The following is a 14940-nucleotide window of genomic DNA, read 5'->3' as shown; positions in this document are numbered from 1 at the left end:
GAAAAAGGTAATTTAAAAAAAAAGGAAAACAAACGCCTTGGTGGGCTAACTAATTTGCACATACTTTCTGTTTCCCACCGCTCCTAGGCACCTGAGTGAAACTGCTATGTTTTTGTTCAAAGCAGAGAGCAATTAAGTGAAAAGTTAGAATTTATTCATATTTCCATCTCTTCTCTCCTTTTTTTTTTTGATTACTTGTAATGTCTAAAGCTCCGTGGGCGAAGTGTGATACTGCAATAATTGAATATTCTCTTTAAGTTTCATGTACTGACAGTCTGACGAGACATTAAAATTTTAAAATGGGTTAAGGAATATTTTAATTGCATTCAGCATAAATTAGACCTATCCTTGCAAAGAATCATTGATCGAGCCAATAGATTAAGCCCAATGATTCAGGATAAAACGAGTGTATCTACATGATACACTTGCAAAACAGACCAAAAAAATGCTGACAGCACCGTGTTACTAAATTCGTTCAGACGATGGATAAATCCACTTCTTCAACAAAAGAGGAGTTTGGAAATAGCCCCGGCGCCAAAATCAACTACGAGCAACAATCATTACTAAAACCGATGGGGCTGATGACAAAAAAAGTGGGGAACTTCCATATGAGAAGTTGGAAAAATGGCGCAAAACGACCATTGTAATTTGCCTTCTCTCAATCGTCTTCACGGTTATGCTCGGGTTTGGCGCATTTGCAGTTTCAGAAATATCCGACAGCTCTTCGGCGTTCGCGGTGGCTTTGGACGCAATACTGGCCGTTACTTCTTCTGCGTCTGTTATATGGCGGTTTTATTACGGAATAAACGGCGAGGGAAAAACTCAGCGAGAATGGAAGGCTTGTAACATCATCGCTGTGTGTTTTATCGTTTCGGGAGCGCTGGTCGCTGGGCGAGCGATAGTTAGTATCGTGTTGGACGAGGAACCACGGAAACCTTCAGTTTTAATAATCATGTCAGTAGTAAGCTGTGTGGGGTATTTTTTCCTCTTCTGTATTAAACTGTGTCTGGCGAGGAAATTAGACAGTTCTGCTTTGGTTGCGGATTCTATCGATGCCCTCAGTGGCGCGGGAATGTCGGTGGGTGTGATTCTTAGCACGTTAGTTTTGGAGTTGAGTAGTTCAGCCTGGTTGATAGACCCAGCCACGGCCATCTTCATTGCGATTTTAACACTCATTTACGGAATTGAAATTCTGACCAAGGTTGCGCGAGAAAAGAAACGAGTAAACGAACTGAAAAAAGCCGAACAAGAACTACAAGAGGGTAATGACATCTCAAATGGAGAGGAGGAAATGGACGGGAAGTAAAAGATAGCAATTAGAACGGATACAACAAGTTCTAGAAATATTTAGGATTTTAATATTTTACTTCCTCAAGATATCGGTGAACCAACAGCATTTCTGTTAGTCTTTAATAGCATATTTTCGCCGCTTGCAGTGAAGATGTCTTAAAATTTCCGCATTGGGTGATGCTGGGCAACTTTATCAAAAAAGGTGTTAATTTTTTTATATTCATGAAGGTTATTTTTCATTTTACCATTGTAACTGACGTTTAATTTGACCTTTATGGCAGAAGATAATCCTCTTTTGAAAAGGGAACTGAACTTTTTTATCACTTGTGTCAAGAATTATCCAATACTATCACGAAGAGGCACGGAAGCCACACTTTGCCTAGCTGGTAGAATCTCTCACTGAAAGACAATAATAATTTTGCTGTGTCGCTAAGATGCCAAGATGTTAAATGTTTGTGTGTACATCAGTCACACTCCTAAGCCATTTCTAAGGTCATCATGTTTAATGACAAAAAGAGGAAGGTTTAAAATGTTAAGCCAAAATGTGCATATTACTGGCAGCTTTTTAGCAAATTTTTCTTTGCTTATCATAAAAGGAAAGAAAAACTATCATTCCATCGATAACCATGGATTCAATCAATGTTTGCAAAAATTCAGTTTTGAGTTGAAATTCAAAATTTTTTCTTTTAAAATTAACAGTTTTTTGACTATTTCCACGGCTTACAGGGAAATGTTATTCATACTGGATCAAAGAATATTCAGTAAATGTAATTGGCTATAAATGTCTTCTTTGTCATTTTTCAATTTTGTTAAAATTGGTTTAAGGGAGAAAATAATGCCGTGCTTAAGTGTATATGAGAGATTTTTGAAATTACTGCCCACATTCCTTTCACATCAAGGAATTCTGCCATTCTTTGAGACAGTAAACTGATCTGGGAGGAACATGCTCAACAATTCTTCATTAAGTCTTTAGTTTCTGTAAATGCTTCAAGGACAGTTAAACTCTAACTCAATATTACTAGTTACCAATTCACGCAGCAGAAACCGGGAAAGTTGCGGCACGGTTAAATCAACAACAGGCTCCGTCAGCTAAATTTCTCTTTCCCCTATCTTGCTTTGGATCGCTGGTTACTAATAAATATTTGGAGGCTACTGTAAGGCGACTCATTAAAACTACTGCAGAGGGACAAAGAAGTAAAGTCACTTAGATCTGAGGAACGAAACCATCGATAACTCATTGGAAAATGTTGCTAAGAGGGTGACGCAACACTGTGCATGTCAAGTTATGCTTAAGTTTTGCTTCTGACAGTTACGTGATGCAGAAGTGTCGCATGGTTTCAGTTTTATCGTGCTAAAACAGGATGAGAACTTGGTAAGTTTTCAACACAAAATAGTATTTTTTCCGTTTTGTCTTCAGGCAAGACTTCAACTCTCACAATAATTACCTCCTTCCTATCAATTACTCCTTATTACTTTGTTGTTACAGGCTTTGTTCAAGTATTGGGTGACGTCACGGCTGTACATGCTATGGACTTTGGACTCGCGATAAGAGTGTAATGATCGTCATTCGTGGACGGTGGTTTGAAGTTAGCGTTTTTTTTTAAATTATGAATTACAAGTCGAATTGAAAACCGTTGATGGTGGAATTAACCTTTTTCAATGCAGGGATAAGATTATTATTTAGCTAAGTAACAGTTCAAGTCCTAAACTACTGTGGAGATGCAAAAAAAACCAAACAAACAATAACTTAACGAAACCATTTCTATTGGTGAAACATTTTACATGATGATAAATTCACTTCCTTTGAGATACTTTCAATAATGAATGTACAATATCAATGAACCTGCCCTGCTGAAGCTCCTCGGTGTTACTTGAAAACCAATTTTTAAATACTGGCCTTCAGTAACACTATTTTTAGCTTTGTTATTGTTTTATGAAAAATTAACAATTTTCGCGATAGAAAAATGGATTTACGATTGATCGAAAATATAGAATTTTTTAAAAAAATTTCTTTAACTTATATACTTAACTTTTTGGACAGCTTTATATCCTATCATTTTACAATTGTGCACCCTTATTATTTAGCTGCCTTGCTCGGACGAAGACGATTCTGAAAAAAAGAGAAGTTTATCGATCAATAAGGGGAACTTTAACACAAGTGCATCTAACTGAAAGAACATTGCCAAAGAAAACTGCTAGATTTGAATTGATTAGAGATTAAAGTACAGTCTGATCTTCGCTAAAACTCTAAAATTCCTCCCGTGTTAAAGTTCTGGACTGAAGTAGAAAGTGAGACCTTTTTATTTTGAGAGAATTTTAACATATCCTGCTCTTTGAAGAGCAGAGATTTTGCTAATGCTGACTATCACATGCGTGATTGTCATCTTATGTTTGAATCGTTCATTTGTTTAGCTTGCACCATCCAAGCCCTTATGTTTCTATTGATCCCTCCACGAAATCAAGTCTTCCCTTTCTGCAGCAGCCATGGTAACTGACCTCTAATTTTCCCCTGGCACCGGATAAGACCTTCTGTGAGACGGATACTAGAAACAAATTAAAAATTACAAATTAAAACTTTTACTGTGAAAGTAATTTTAAAACGGAGGAAAAAACAGGATGCTTTCGATTTAAGAATGGAAATATTAAAGTATGGTATTATCACTCCATCAAAATTCGTTTTTACTTTTGGTTACACGACCACGGATAATTTCTCTTTGCTGATGCTCCACAAATCTCAAATGAGACATCATCGCTATATTATGAAGGGGATTTAATATGGAGGAACTCTAAAGGAAATGGTAAATATCTCTATCGACCAGTATTAAATTTATCGTATACTTGATCAACATACCGACTTTTATGTTTAATTAAGTTTTTTTTAAAGATTTATCTTTTTTTCTGTAACTTGACAGCAAGCACTCATCATCTACCTCTAATCAAAGCTGTTTATGAAGGTTTAAAACGCTTTGATCCTATTTCTTCAACTCTTACTGGGTTTAAAAAACTTCAGTTATAAGTAATACCCTCCAATCAATCAAAGAAACGAAAGTCTTGCTTTTCAACCGATCAAGCTACCAATTAGAAACAGGACATTCTCTCACGCGACTTTCACTCGCACTTGACACCACTAGTCTGCTTCACATGCTTGGAACCATTAGCGCATCTTACCCCGCTGGGTACTTGCTCCGAGATTTCCAGCGCACAGAAACAGCTTAAAATTTTCCGCACTGGGTAACTGTAAACGTTTTCTAATTTTCAGAACCCAAATCAGTCGCTTGTCTTCCAGCGCAAGGTATCAATGATATAATTCACAGCGCTCAACGGCTACGCTTATAACCCGCTGAATGTTTCGCTGAAACAGACACCACCTAAAAGTTTGATGCGCTGAACGCCAATTGTAAGTTTTCCCGTCAGGGGCACTCTTTTTCCTCGATGGTCACGTTACATGCAATAACTTCTACTCTATTGCGGGAGGAAAGTTTGATTCTAAACGACTCTCAAACGGGTTACATTTAGCGATGGTCATAAGAAAAATTCGTTGTTTGAACTTTGTAAAACACGTTAGCAAACGAAGCTCAGTTTAGTTCCAAGTGCCATTGACAAATCCAAAGTAAATAAAGTTTGCTTTCATTCCAGATAAACGTAACTCTCACCGAGACAAAGTTTGAGTCACCAGTGAAGACTACATGTAAATTCTTTTAAAGATGTCCATACTAAGGTGTTCATAAATACTCACAGTGTTCAATAATCTCATCACGTGTGCTCTCCTTGACTTTATTTGTAGTCTGAAGAAACAGAAAAACCCGACATTTACCAAGATGGAATTTGAAAATGCCTCTGACAGTTCACGAAAAAGAAAAGGCAGTATTCTTATATAAAAAATAACCTTTCAAATCTTAATCAATTTGTTTGTGGCCCGCGCGAGATTATTTTCGTAATAACCTCAAGTTCTGTCTTTACTTACTTGACAAACTTCCATTACGAACAAATGATCGACGAAAAAAACACCCAACAACAAAAAAAACGCACGAAGAACAATGCACAATCAAGAAAGAAACAAAAAACACAAAACTAAGTCCTCTTCGCTACTCAACCTTTATCAGAGCGAGGAGGGTGAAGCACCCCTACAATGTGCGAACTCTTTTGTTACTAAGGTCACGTAAAATTCAATCGAAACCGGTCAGTCAGACGTGACATAAGTCGGCCGGCCACTTTCGACTTTTGATAAGTTTATTTAAATTGAAATTTCATGTTGTACAGGCAAGTTTTTTTTTTTTAATTTACGTGATTGGTTATGTTATGGTGTTGCGAGGTTAGATTTTGGAACAACGGCAAAGCTCAGTGAGGTGATGTGATATGTTAATACCATCTTAATTAAGACGCATGAGCAGTTTAGTAGTGATAAAGTTACATATTACGTTTGTTACCGTTGATCAGAGGACAGTGGAACTTTGAGTGATCAACGCTGGACAGGAAGAGAAAAAGAATCAGAGCAGAAAAAAAAACACAAGACACGAAGCAAAGAGAACAAAACCAACAGTATGTTAAGTGTTTATGTTCAAGTTATTCACGATTATTGATCGTTAACAGTTAAATAAAAGTCAGTTAAGAAGTTACTAGATAATATTGAAAGTTAAATTGTTACTAAAAAGGCGTTTCAGTGAGTGAGTTACTAAATTTAGACAATAGTCCATTTTACAGTTGCGTGCATGGTCGCCAAGCCTTTCAACGGGAGTGAGACTAAGGGTGACCATATTATGATACAAACCTTGCTGCTTTTTAAATGTAAATTGCTTTATTGTTACGCTAACTAGGTACTGGTCTCTATCACAACAAGGTCACCTTCAGCCTCACTCCAAATAAAAGGCTTGGCAACTAAATACGCAACTGTAAAATGGCCTCTTCAGTTTCCCGTTATTTATTAGCGTCAGACTCGATAGAATTGCTGAGATAAGGTTTCCTTAGCCGAGCATGACTTATTCCCTGATTACATTCAGGTTAAAAGTTTTAGCACAGGGACAGAGAGAAAAAGACTTATGCGGTGTGGGGGACAATATACAATTCACTCTTGAACTACTAAGAGCGAACGAATTTGAATTTCACTTGTGTGACATTCAGATGACAAAAACAGTGAATGTGTTGAACTAAGCACTCTTACTCTTAAAAGAAAAGATATAGACAGTCATAGCAGACCAGTGATATTTCAAAAGCCAGCTAAAGAAAAAATTTAAATTAGTGCAACAGAGCTGAGTAAAAAATAACAGTGAAACCCTCAGTTAAGATCAAGCCTCACATCCATGTTTCTATAAGTGTTCTGGCCTACCTCGAGTCTTTCACACGCGCGTTTAATTATATCTTCTTGAATAAGAAGTCGGCGTCTTAATTTTCCAATTTCGAGCTTGAGACTTTCATTCTACAGAGAATAAGACGGAAAAATAAACAACAACAACAACAACAAAAAAGGAAAATAAAAGAACAACAAACAGAGTTAAAATCCTTTACTCAAAACAATGGACTAAATCTATGAACCATTACAGCAAAAGGCAAGATGCAGTTGCCGAAGAAAGGGAAGCCACGTCTGACGAGCACGCTCTGGTTCGCATTTAGAGACAAAAACAGTAAATTTAACCTTAAGCGGTATTGGAACAGAGCACAGAAAATTCGCGAAAAAAAGGTCGCCACTCAAGGTACAAAATCGAAAGTCAGCACAAACTCATGTTAATTTTTTTGCATGCATAGATATCTCGCGTCTTATTTTCTATCGTAGTGGTTTCCCTGAAGGGAAAAAATAGCCTTACCTCTTTGTCAGAATCATCTGGATCACTGTGTGTACGCTGACGAGAAATGTCGACATGCAATGCCTTCAACAGTGCCTTGCATTGTAAAATAATTCTCAAAATATTTTCAATATAAGGCAGACTATCGGTCTGTAAAGGTGAGTAAAAGTAAAAAAAGAGATATTAGGAAACTAAACCATTATATCCGGCTTTAAAGCGACAAACACAAACTACCTGCGAGCTTGATATAACGCTATTGTACGCCTCAGTTGCAAACTTGTTTAGAGAGTCTAACTTCTCTTCAAGCTGACTCATAACTTGTTGCTCCTCGTTAGAAATTCCACCATTTTGTAAGTCTAAAAGAGAAAAGAGTTTCAACTTGAAAAGTTTACCCATAAGAAGCTGCACTAGGACAGCACAAAATGGGTAAATGAAAAAGTATACTCAGGTATAATAATGGCTATCACTAAGACGCTCTACCTGTGACAGACTCGACAGTACCAATATCTTCCCCTCCCTTCCTCTCCGAGAAGTTCAGCCGTCGAGTGAACGTGCCTTGAGATCTGCTGGGAGACTGGGATGGTGAACTGGCAGGCCGACTAAGTTGTTCTTCAAGTCTAAGTCGCAATGCATTGTTGGTTTCAATACTTTTCTCCAGCTGGATTCGTAGGCTTCGGATTTCAGCCAGTAACATCGACAGGGCGTCTTGCTGTGACTCGCTGTTAGGACTTCGAGGTCCCTCACTGCCATAACTTTGCCCTACGGAAATGTCAGAAATTGGTTTACAAATCCATTTGCGGTTGAGTAACGAAACTAAGAACATCCATGTTAGTATTCCTTTCACTCTGACTTTACCCTGTGATTTGTCTAGAAGACCTGAGCCATCCTTTCGAGCCATCAGAGGAAAAAAAACCAAAAACAAAAACAAATCGCGAATTCGAGAGCTATGTTTTCCTGCCCCTTAGGTTGTTATCGCCACGCATTATTCCCTCAAAGCCTCAGTGGCGTCTTGCAGTGTGTACTTTTTCCCTAAACCAGCCTGCTACAAAAACTAATAAAAAGCCACTGTAAAATGCTTCTTGAATCATCCAATAAGAAACGGTTGGCTCCAAAGGAGAAATCATTTTGCTGAGTGGTTGCGCGACAGCTCAAACACGAAAATTGCGGGTTTAGTTTGGTTGCGGAGGGTTAATTAGTCTCGAAAGGAATTTTTGCCATAACTAGTAAACATACACCACATGACACAGGGTTATGGGAGAAAATATAAAGGATATGATTTCAGAAAAAGGCTCAGACGGTCCTTTCAAATTTCCGAATACCACAGATACATACCATCAGTCTGTAATTCGATGTTCCTGCCTTCGTAAGACAGTTTGTAGAGCTTCTCGTAAACACTCAATTCTTTTCTGAGGTTTTCAGCAACTTTAGTGCTCTCCAACATCTGTTGGCGGAGAAGATTGAGTTGCTCTTTGTCCCTGGATAAACACAAGGGAGTTGACCATTGTAAGTTTATGAAGGAACAAGGAGATAACTTGGCGTTTAGCAAACATGGCTTACTGTAAAACTTTCAGCGGAAGATGAATGAAAACAAGCAAAAAAAAAGTTTCCCTGCAACATTTCACATTTGGATCTCTTGGTTTGGAGATGACAGTACAAACCATTGAGCTGTGTAGAACAGTTCAGAAACAGTCACCAAAGACTTACCTCGTTTGCTCTCGCGTTAATCCATCGATGGTTTTCTTCAATTTCTCATTAGATTGATCTTTTTTCAGTAACTCACTCCGCAGCGAGTCATTCTCGCGAATCAAAATAATTTGATCAGAGGCGCTCGATGTACTACCGTCACCTGCCCCCTCGGACAATCGCATCTCCAACTGCGCCCGCAGCGCATCGTTAGTACGAATACTATCCTCTAAGCGCAAGCGCAGTTCGCGCATTTCAGCCATGAATCCGGCCAAAAGGTCGTCCATGTTAGATCGTTTTTGGCTGTTGGATTGCGTTTCGTTGGACTGACTGTGTAATCTGGAGAACAAGTCGTTCTCGTTCTTCAGTGTTTCATTTAACTTTTCACAGTCTTTCAGTTTGCTCTTCAGCAGATGATTTTCTCCCAGCAGCACTCTGTTCATCTGCTGAAGCTTCTCAATGGCCTCAGTCGAGGAATTTGATTGCGATGAACTCTCCCGCATCCCCTGGAAGAAAAATGGAGAATTAAACTTCGAAGAGCCCCCAAAATATTACCTGTTACAAGTTTACTTCAGTTACTTCACGGAGCTTAAATGCAAATACTGTGGAACCGTTCTTCTGGTACCCCTTCATTCCGAGAAAAACTGCATTTAAACACACAAGCTTTGGTCCACTCTGAGCAAATACTCCTACAAGCTTTGTATCTGACACTTTCATTGAAGGGACACCAATCGAGCGGAAAATTTATCTATACCTGCAGGTCTCCCTTGCATGAAGGTTCCCACTACATGCAAAAATTCTAGCGCTCAAAAGGTGTAACATAATATACTTGACTGAAGGTTCATTTAGGTATAGTTTAAGTGAAAATAATGAGACAAAAAAAAACTTAAATGCTTTTAATTGTAGAAAATTGAAATTTGAGTTGTATCCAGGATGATCAGAAAAAGAGCAGGTGTCTCTCATCACATTGCCCCGACCTAGTGGGAAACCCAAGCGATAACTGGAAGCACCACATAGGGATAGGAAAGGGGCGAGTGTTGGACAACTAGCTCGGTGACCGTCTAATCAGTTGACCTGTTTCTCCATTTACCTGAGGTGAAGCCGCCGGACTGGTTTGCGTTTCTACAAAACGTCTGGACGGCGACGAAAATGGAGACAGCGCTATGGACTGCAAGTCCGCTTTGGACTGAAGTCTCAGCTGTAATGTCTCAATAACCTTATCTTTCTCTTGCAATTCGTGCTGCAATCTAAAAATAAAAAAGGTGTTGATAAACGTCATGCGCGCGTCATGCCTGTTCAGTTGTGTTGTTAACATTTACTACATTAGCACTTTATATTCATTCAATAAACTGAACACTGTAATGAAATACTATTTATAGTAACAAAGGTCGAAGAGACACGGAGTGTGGTCATTTCAGTCAGTCAACCAAACAGATGGAAAATATTTAACGTGTCGGTTGGGGGAAACATTGAAAAGATTCGCACCAAATCCTTAGCACAAGAAGAAAAGTCAGTTCGTCGATATCACTTTTAGATTGAGGAGTTAATGAGTAAAATTTCTATTACCACTTTCTGTTGTAACCTACAGTTACTATCAGTCGAGTGAAGCGCGACGGAAGTGCAGTGAAAATCTTTTGACGTTAAAATCGTGTTGTCACGACAAAATGGCTTCGTTACCACTGGCGACGCGCCTTTAAGTTTGGTGACGCACGGCTCTTGAGATTCGGTTACCACTGAAACCGAGGAAGGTTGCCCGTAACAACACCGTTAGTTTACGGTCAAAACCCCATCACCAAACTTTTTCCCGCATCTTACTCAACTAATAATTGTAACATGGACAAACGAAGAAAAATATTCTCACTTTTCAATTTGGGTTTTCATCTTCGCCGAGTGATTCAGGAGCTCAGACAGCTGTTTCCCAAGCTGATCATTCATCATTTTAGCCTCCCTAAGCTCACGCTGTACTCTTCCAACTTCCTCCGCAGATTTCCTCGTCTCTTTGAGCTGATCTGTGAGTGTTCTATTCAAACGTTGAGCATCTTTCAGTTCTTTCTGCATTTTTACCGCATCTGCCCTAACCCCTTTTATTTTGGAAAAAGATTCGTTGAATTCCCGTATCTGCGATCCTAACGATTCATTCATTTGGGTAGCATTTTGTAGATCGTGCCTCAGTCGGTTAACTTCGTCCTCGGATCGGGCGCTCTCGTGAAGCTGTCGCTGAAGGTCTTCGTTCTTCTGTAAGGATTCGTCAAGCTGTAGCCGAAGTTCCAGGACTCCATCCGAAGCCCTTGATCTGTCACGGTTCTTTCCCCGTTCACTTTCAAGAGCCTTTTTAAGTTCTTCGTTTGTTTTGATACCTGTTACATATTCCTCGCGGAGTCTTTCGATTTCAGCCATCTCTCGATCATTCGCTTTAGACTTTTCTTTATCTCTTGATGCCTCCTGTAAAACGGAAAAAATATGAAGAGGTTGGTTCTTTAATCAGGTATTGAAATGGGCAAACATCATACTAAAGTAGCTTGACGAAAATTACGAGAAAAGTGTGTTAAGCGCGGATCAAATGCAAAATATGCGCTTAAGCGTTGGAGGTGAGAACATATTCGTATTCCATTTGGGCACGCTTAGGAAGCGCCGCAGAGGAAACTTCACTTTACATAAAACATCTGAAATACAATATAAAATGTTATAAAACAATTTTTTTCTTAGTCAGCTGTGCATTTATTGAGATAAGAAAAACTAAGAGAGTTTGGAGACCATTCAAGGGTTTAGAGTCGTTTGTCGTATACGTCGCGAACAACTCTTAAGCATCTTTCATACTCCCGAAATTTCCAAAGTGCTTCTCATCTCAATGGACGCTCGTATCTCATATCTTCATATCTCGATGTAAATGTTTGGTTTCCTGTGCACTAGGCCCAGTCTCTGCCAAGGTTTCGTCATTTGACGCTAGTTCAAACCTCGGCGCACTTGCGTTTTTATCGCTTGTTATTTTCGTCTTTATTTTTTCGGATGAGGATCGTTTCACAAGACTCACATCGCAGGTAGGAAACATTACGGTGCCAATACGATTATTGCAGCAATTTTTAAGGTTACAGATAAGGACACTTGCTTATTTTTAAGGATTTCTCATTCGGTATTATATTCGAACAGTGTGCTGAGCGTAGTTGATCGGATCGAATAAAACGTGGAATTGACACGAAATTGACGGCTGTTACACTCAATGTGCTCAAGACTCCTGTACTATTTGTAAACAACGTAAATACACAAACTAATAATGTAAAGAGGACATATTTTCATGTATCCTCTTATGTGGGAGGCAAACAGGTTAGCTATTTACAAATTACAGGAGAGGTTGAACTCGTGGTGAACAAGAGACAAATTCAGTAAGTGACGGAGGGAAAAAAACTGACTTGCAGACCTCCAGATTTCAAATTCAGTTGCAAGACCAATTCCTTCAAAAGCTATTTAAAACCACACCTTTGACCAATTATGCAAAACAGTTTCCTCTGTGGGTCCCTTGTTGCACGTGATTTTTTCAAAACTCAGACCACTGAAAGCAGAGGCATTTGAGCAAACAGAACCCAACGCGACGAGACCACGGATAAGTAAACAAACAATAGCTCTGCGCATGCCATTTGAAACTCCTCAAATGTCTCAGTCGTCTGCTGCAAACCAACAACGTAAAATTATCAAATTTTGCGTAGTCTGACTACACAAGTCTTGCCGGCAAATTTTTCCGTTTCTTCTTGGAACCTAACGACTTCTTCACATTCTTCGTCGTAGAGGAAGTATGACACGGTTTAAAACGACTTAAACATGGAACCACTCGAGCGACTCTTACTATATTCTGATTCAACACACGTACTTGCCGAATGTTACTTCAATCTTTTTTTAAATGTTTTCTCGGTGTCGCCATCCGACTGCTTTCTCTCCCTAATAAAAGGATTTGGACGACCAGATTTCTCGTCAGCCGTTTGTCGGCAACTAAAACTTTTAATTGCTCGAGCGAACGTTCGAGCCACAGGACACAATTTTGTATGTTAAGAATAGTACAGTATTTTCGCACGAACATCTGCTTTAACGTTAACAGGATTCTCAAGCATGGAAACCGCGTTTGGATCGTCTAAAGTAGGTTGTGAGTTTCGTAGATGGTGCAGCGTGATTAAACTAACAAACCAGTAGCACTGCATTGACGAATACAACTTCTGACTGCAAAACGCTTTGAAAATGTGGGAGTGTAAATTTACTTACCATCGCTTTGAGCTGTTGCAATTCTAATTCCTTCTCTTCCAAAATATTCTTGTACTGCTCGTTCGTTTGTGCACTCTCTTCTAATCTGCGTTCCAGGTCCCTCAAATTATCACTTGACCCTTGAGTCCAGTCCTTTAAAGGTGACGTCTGCGCGGCCATATCCGAACCGTTCCGATCGTTACGAGCTTGAATCCGACGCAACTCGTTCAACTCGTGTTTTAAAATTTCCAATTCTTGTTCCCGCTCAAGCAGGGTATCGTCATGGCTACCGTTCAAACTGGTAGCATAATATTCTAGTCTGCTGTTTGCATCTTGTAATCTTCTCTCCAACTCGCTGAACGTTTGTCTCGTGTTGTCTAACTGCGTTTGAAGACTATCAATTTGTCGAGTCAAATCTGTTATCAGATCGTCTCTCTCAGCCAAAGTCTGCATGTGCGACGAATTACTATCATCCAGTTGATTCTTGAGCCCAACATTCAGCTGGCCGCTCTTTTTGAGTTGTTCCTTCACTTTTTCCACTTGCTGCAAAAGTGTAAAACGACGGAACATACTGAAAAAACAATCTAACAAAAGGTTTGTTTGCGAAAAATTCTTCTTACCTCTAAAAGATTGGCTTAGAGCCATAATCGTAGGTACAACAAATTTATGTAATGTTATGTAATCGAAGAGAAAAAATATATATACTCGGAGGCTAATAGCTTACAAGTTACCCCACCTTCCCCGAAATCCACGAGAAACCTTGTTTACCCAGCATCTGTATCTAGTTTCAGTGGATGTGAATACCAGTTTTATTGCAGGTTTATGGTCGCTACCAGGATCTGCGTTGTCCTGGTTCACCAGCAACTATTTCCCTTTTAGGTACGGTTATCAAAAGAACGGAAAACGCTCTACAGAGGTGGTTCCAGTTTCCGCTGATTAACTTTTATAAACTATGCTATCAATGGGATAGCGATTATTTGGTGTATTTCGTTGTTAAAAATATGAACAATCGGCTCCAAAGTATTGACATCTTGGATTATTCGCTTCGTTTTCTGCATTTTCTAAAAAGGACTTGCTGCCGTTCACACGATGAAAGGAGGACATAACATCGTCGTAACAGTTCAGATAACCGAACTAACCACCCAGGAAAATTCTTTAAAAAAAAAAAACGATAAAAAAATTAACATTTTCTGGAAATAAATACTACAGGAGTACGCGAGACCCATGACGACGGTTACCTGCTCTAATCGTTGAACCTTTGAGGGTAAACTGTCTCCACTTGAGCCACCAAAACCACTGACTCGCGGCTGTAATTCATTCAACCGAGCCTGCAATGAAGCATTCCACCGGTCACTATCTTCAAGCCTCGATTTGAGTTCTTGTATCTCTCTCTGATAAGCGGCGTCATACGGAGATGCCGGATGGGGGCTTGAAGTTTTGCTGGAGGCAAGTTGCTAGGACAAATAATACGAGACGAGTTATCATTTTCAAAGACTGGCATGGCAGGTTAAGAGAAAGAGGACTTGAAAAAGAATAAGATGTCAATCATATTCTTCATCTAATTCATATTCTTCTTCTGCGGAGGAAAACTTGCTGTTGAAAACACCTATCCAGCCAAAGATCCCACAAGAATGTTAAATTCGAGCACAGACTCGATGATCAAATTTAATTACCTGTTCATCGGCCCCCGCTCCCACTCCAGGACTTTCCCTGTGTGGCGTACCAGTCCTTTGTAGCCTGGCCTTAAGGTTGCTGACCTCTTGACGTAAAAGGTTTACTTCTTCCTCCCCGTAAGAAGCCTGGTAACGGCAGTTGGAGTTTAACACAGGGACAAATATTTATCACCATATATTTCAACACAGTAACATAGAAACTTGTAAACTTGTTTACTCTGCCCATATGGACATTGTAGGGGCGCAACAAGATCTTTATTATTGCTCTGTATGTTTGAAGAGTTCAAGTA

The 14940-nt window shown here is 39.4% G+C and overlaps 1 protein-coding gene and 1 pseudogene across 2 annotated transcripts in view; one reads left to right on the top strand and one right to left on the bottom strand.

The window, feature by feature from the left end:
- Window positions 1-373: 373 nt before the first annotated feature.
- Window positions 374-2950, top strand: LOC131795639 (transmembrane protein 163a-like; annotated as a pseudogene).
- Window positions 2951-3039: 89 nt separating this feature from the next.
- LOC131795637 (myomegalin) overlaps window positions 3040-14940 on the bottom strand; it is a 39023-nt gene continuing 27122 nt past the window's right edge. The window contains exons 43-56 of one of the 2 annotated variants that reach the window (XM_059113222.2): window positions 14651-14776; window positions 14216-14431; window positions 12999-13520; window positions 10612-11192; window positions 9841-9997; window positions 8772-9256; window positions 8400-8542; window positions 7548-7826; window positions 7302-7423; window positions 7089-7217; window positions 6614-6703; window positions 5027-5075; window positions 3787-3833; window positions 3040-3400 (exon numbers count right to left, since the gene is read on the bottom strand). In XM_059113222.2, coding sequence (XP_058969205.2) covers window positions 3368-3400; window positions 3787-3833; window positions 5027-5075; window positions 6614-6703; window positions 7089-7217; window positions 7302-7423; window positions 7548-7826; window positions 8400-8542; window positions 8772-9256; window positions 9841-9997; window positions 10612-11192; window positions 12999-13520; window positions 14216-14431; window positions 14651-14776 — 2979 coding nt within the window. In that variant the 3' untranslated portion in view covers window positions 3040-3367. The remainder of the gene's footprint in view (window positions 3401-3786; window positions 3834-5026; window positions 5076-6613; window positions 6704-7088; window positions 7218-7301; window positions 7424-7547; window positions 7827-8399; window positions 8543-8771; window positions 9257-9840; window positions 9998-10611; window positions 11193-12998; window positions 13521-14215; window positions 14432-14650; window positions 14777-14940) is intronic. The other variant, XM_059113223.2, reaches the window with a different exon arrangement.

Source organism: Pocillopora verrucosa, chromosome 4, assembly GCF_036669915.1.
Source record: "Pocillopora verrucosa isolate sample1 chromosome 4, ASM3666991v2, whole genome shotgun sequence".
NCBI lineage: Eukaryota > Metazoa > Cnidaria > Anthozoa > Scleractinia > Pocilloporidae > Pocillopora > Pocillopora verrucosa.
The sequence above is the reverse complement of the archived record's forward strand: the minus strand, read 5'-3'. Positions and strand labels throughout refer to the sequence as shown.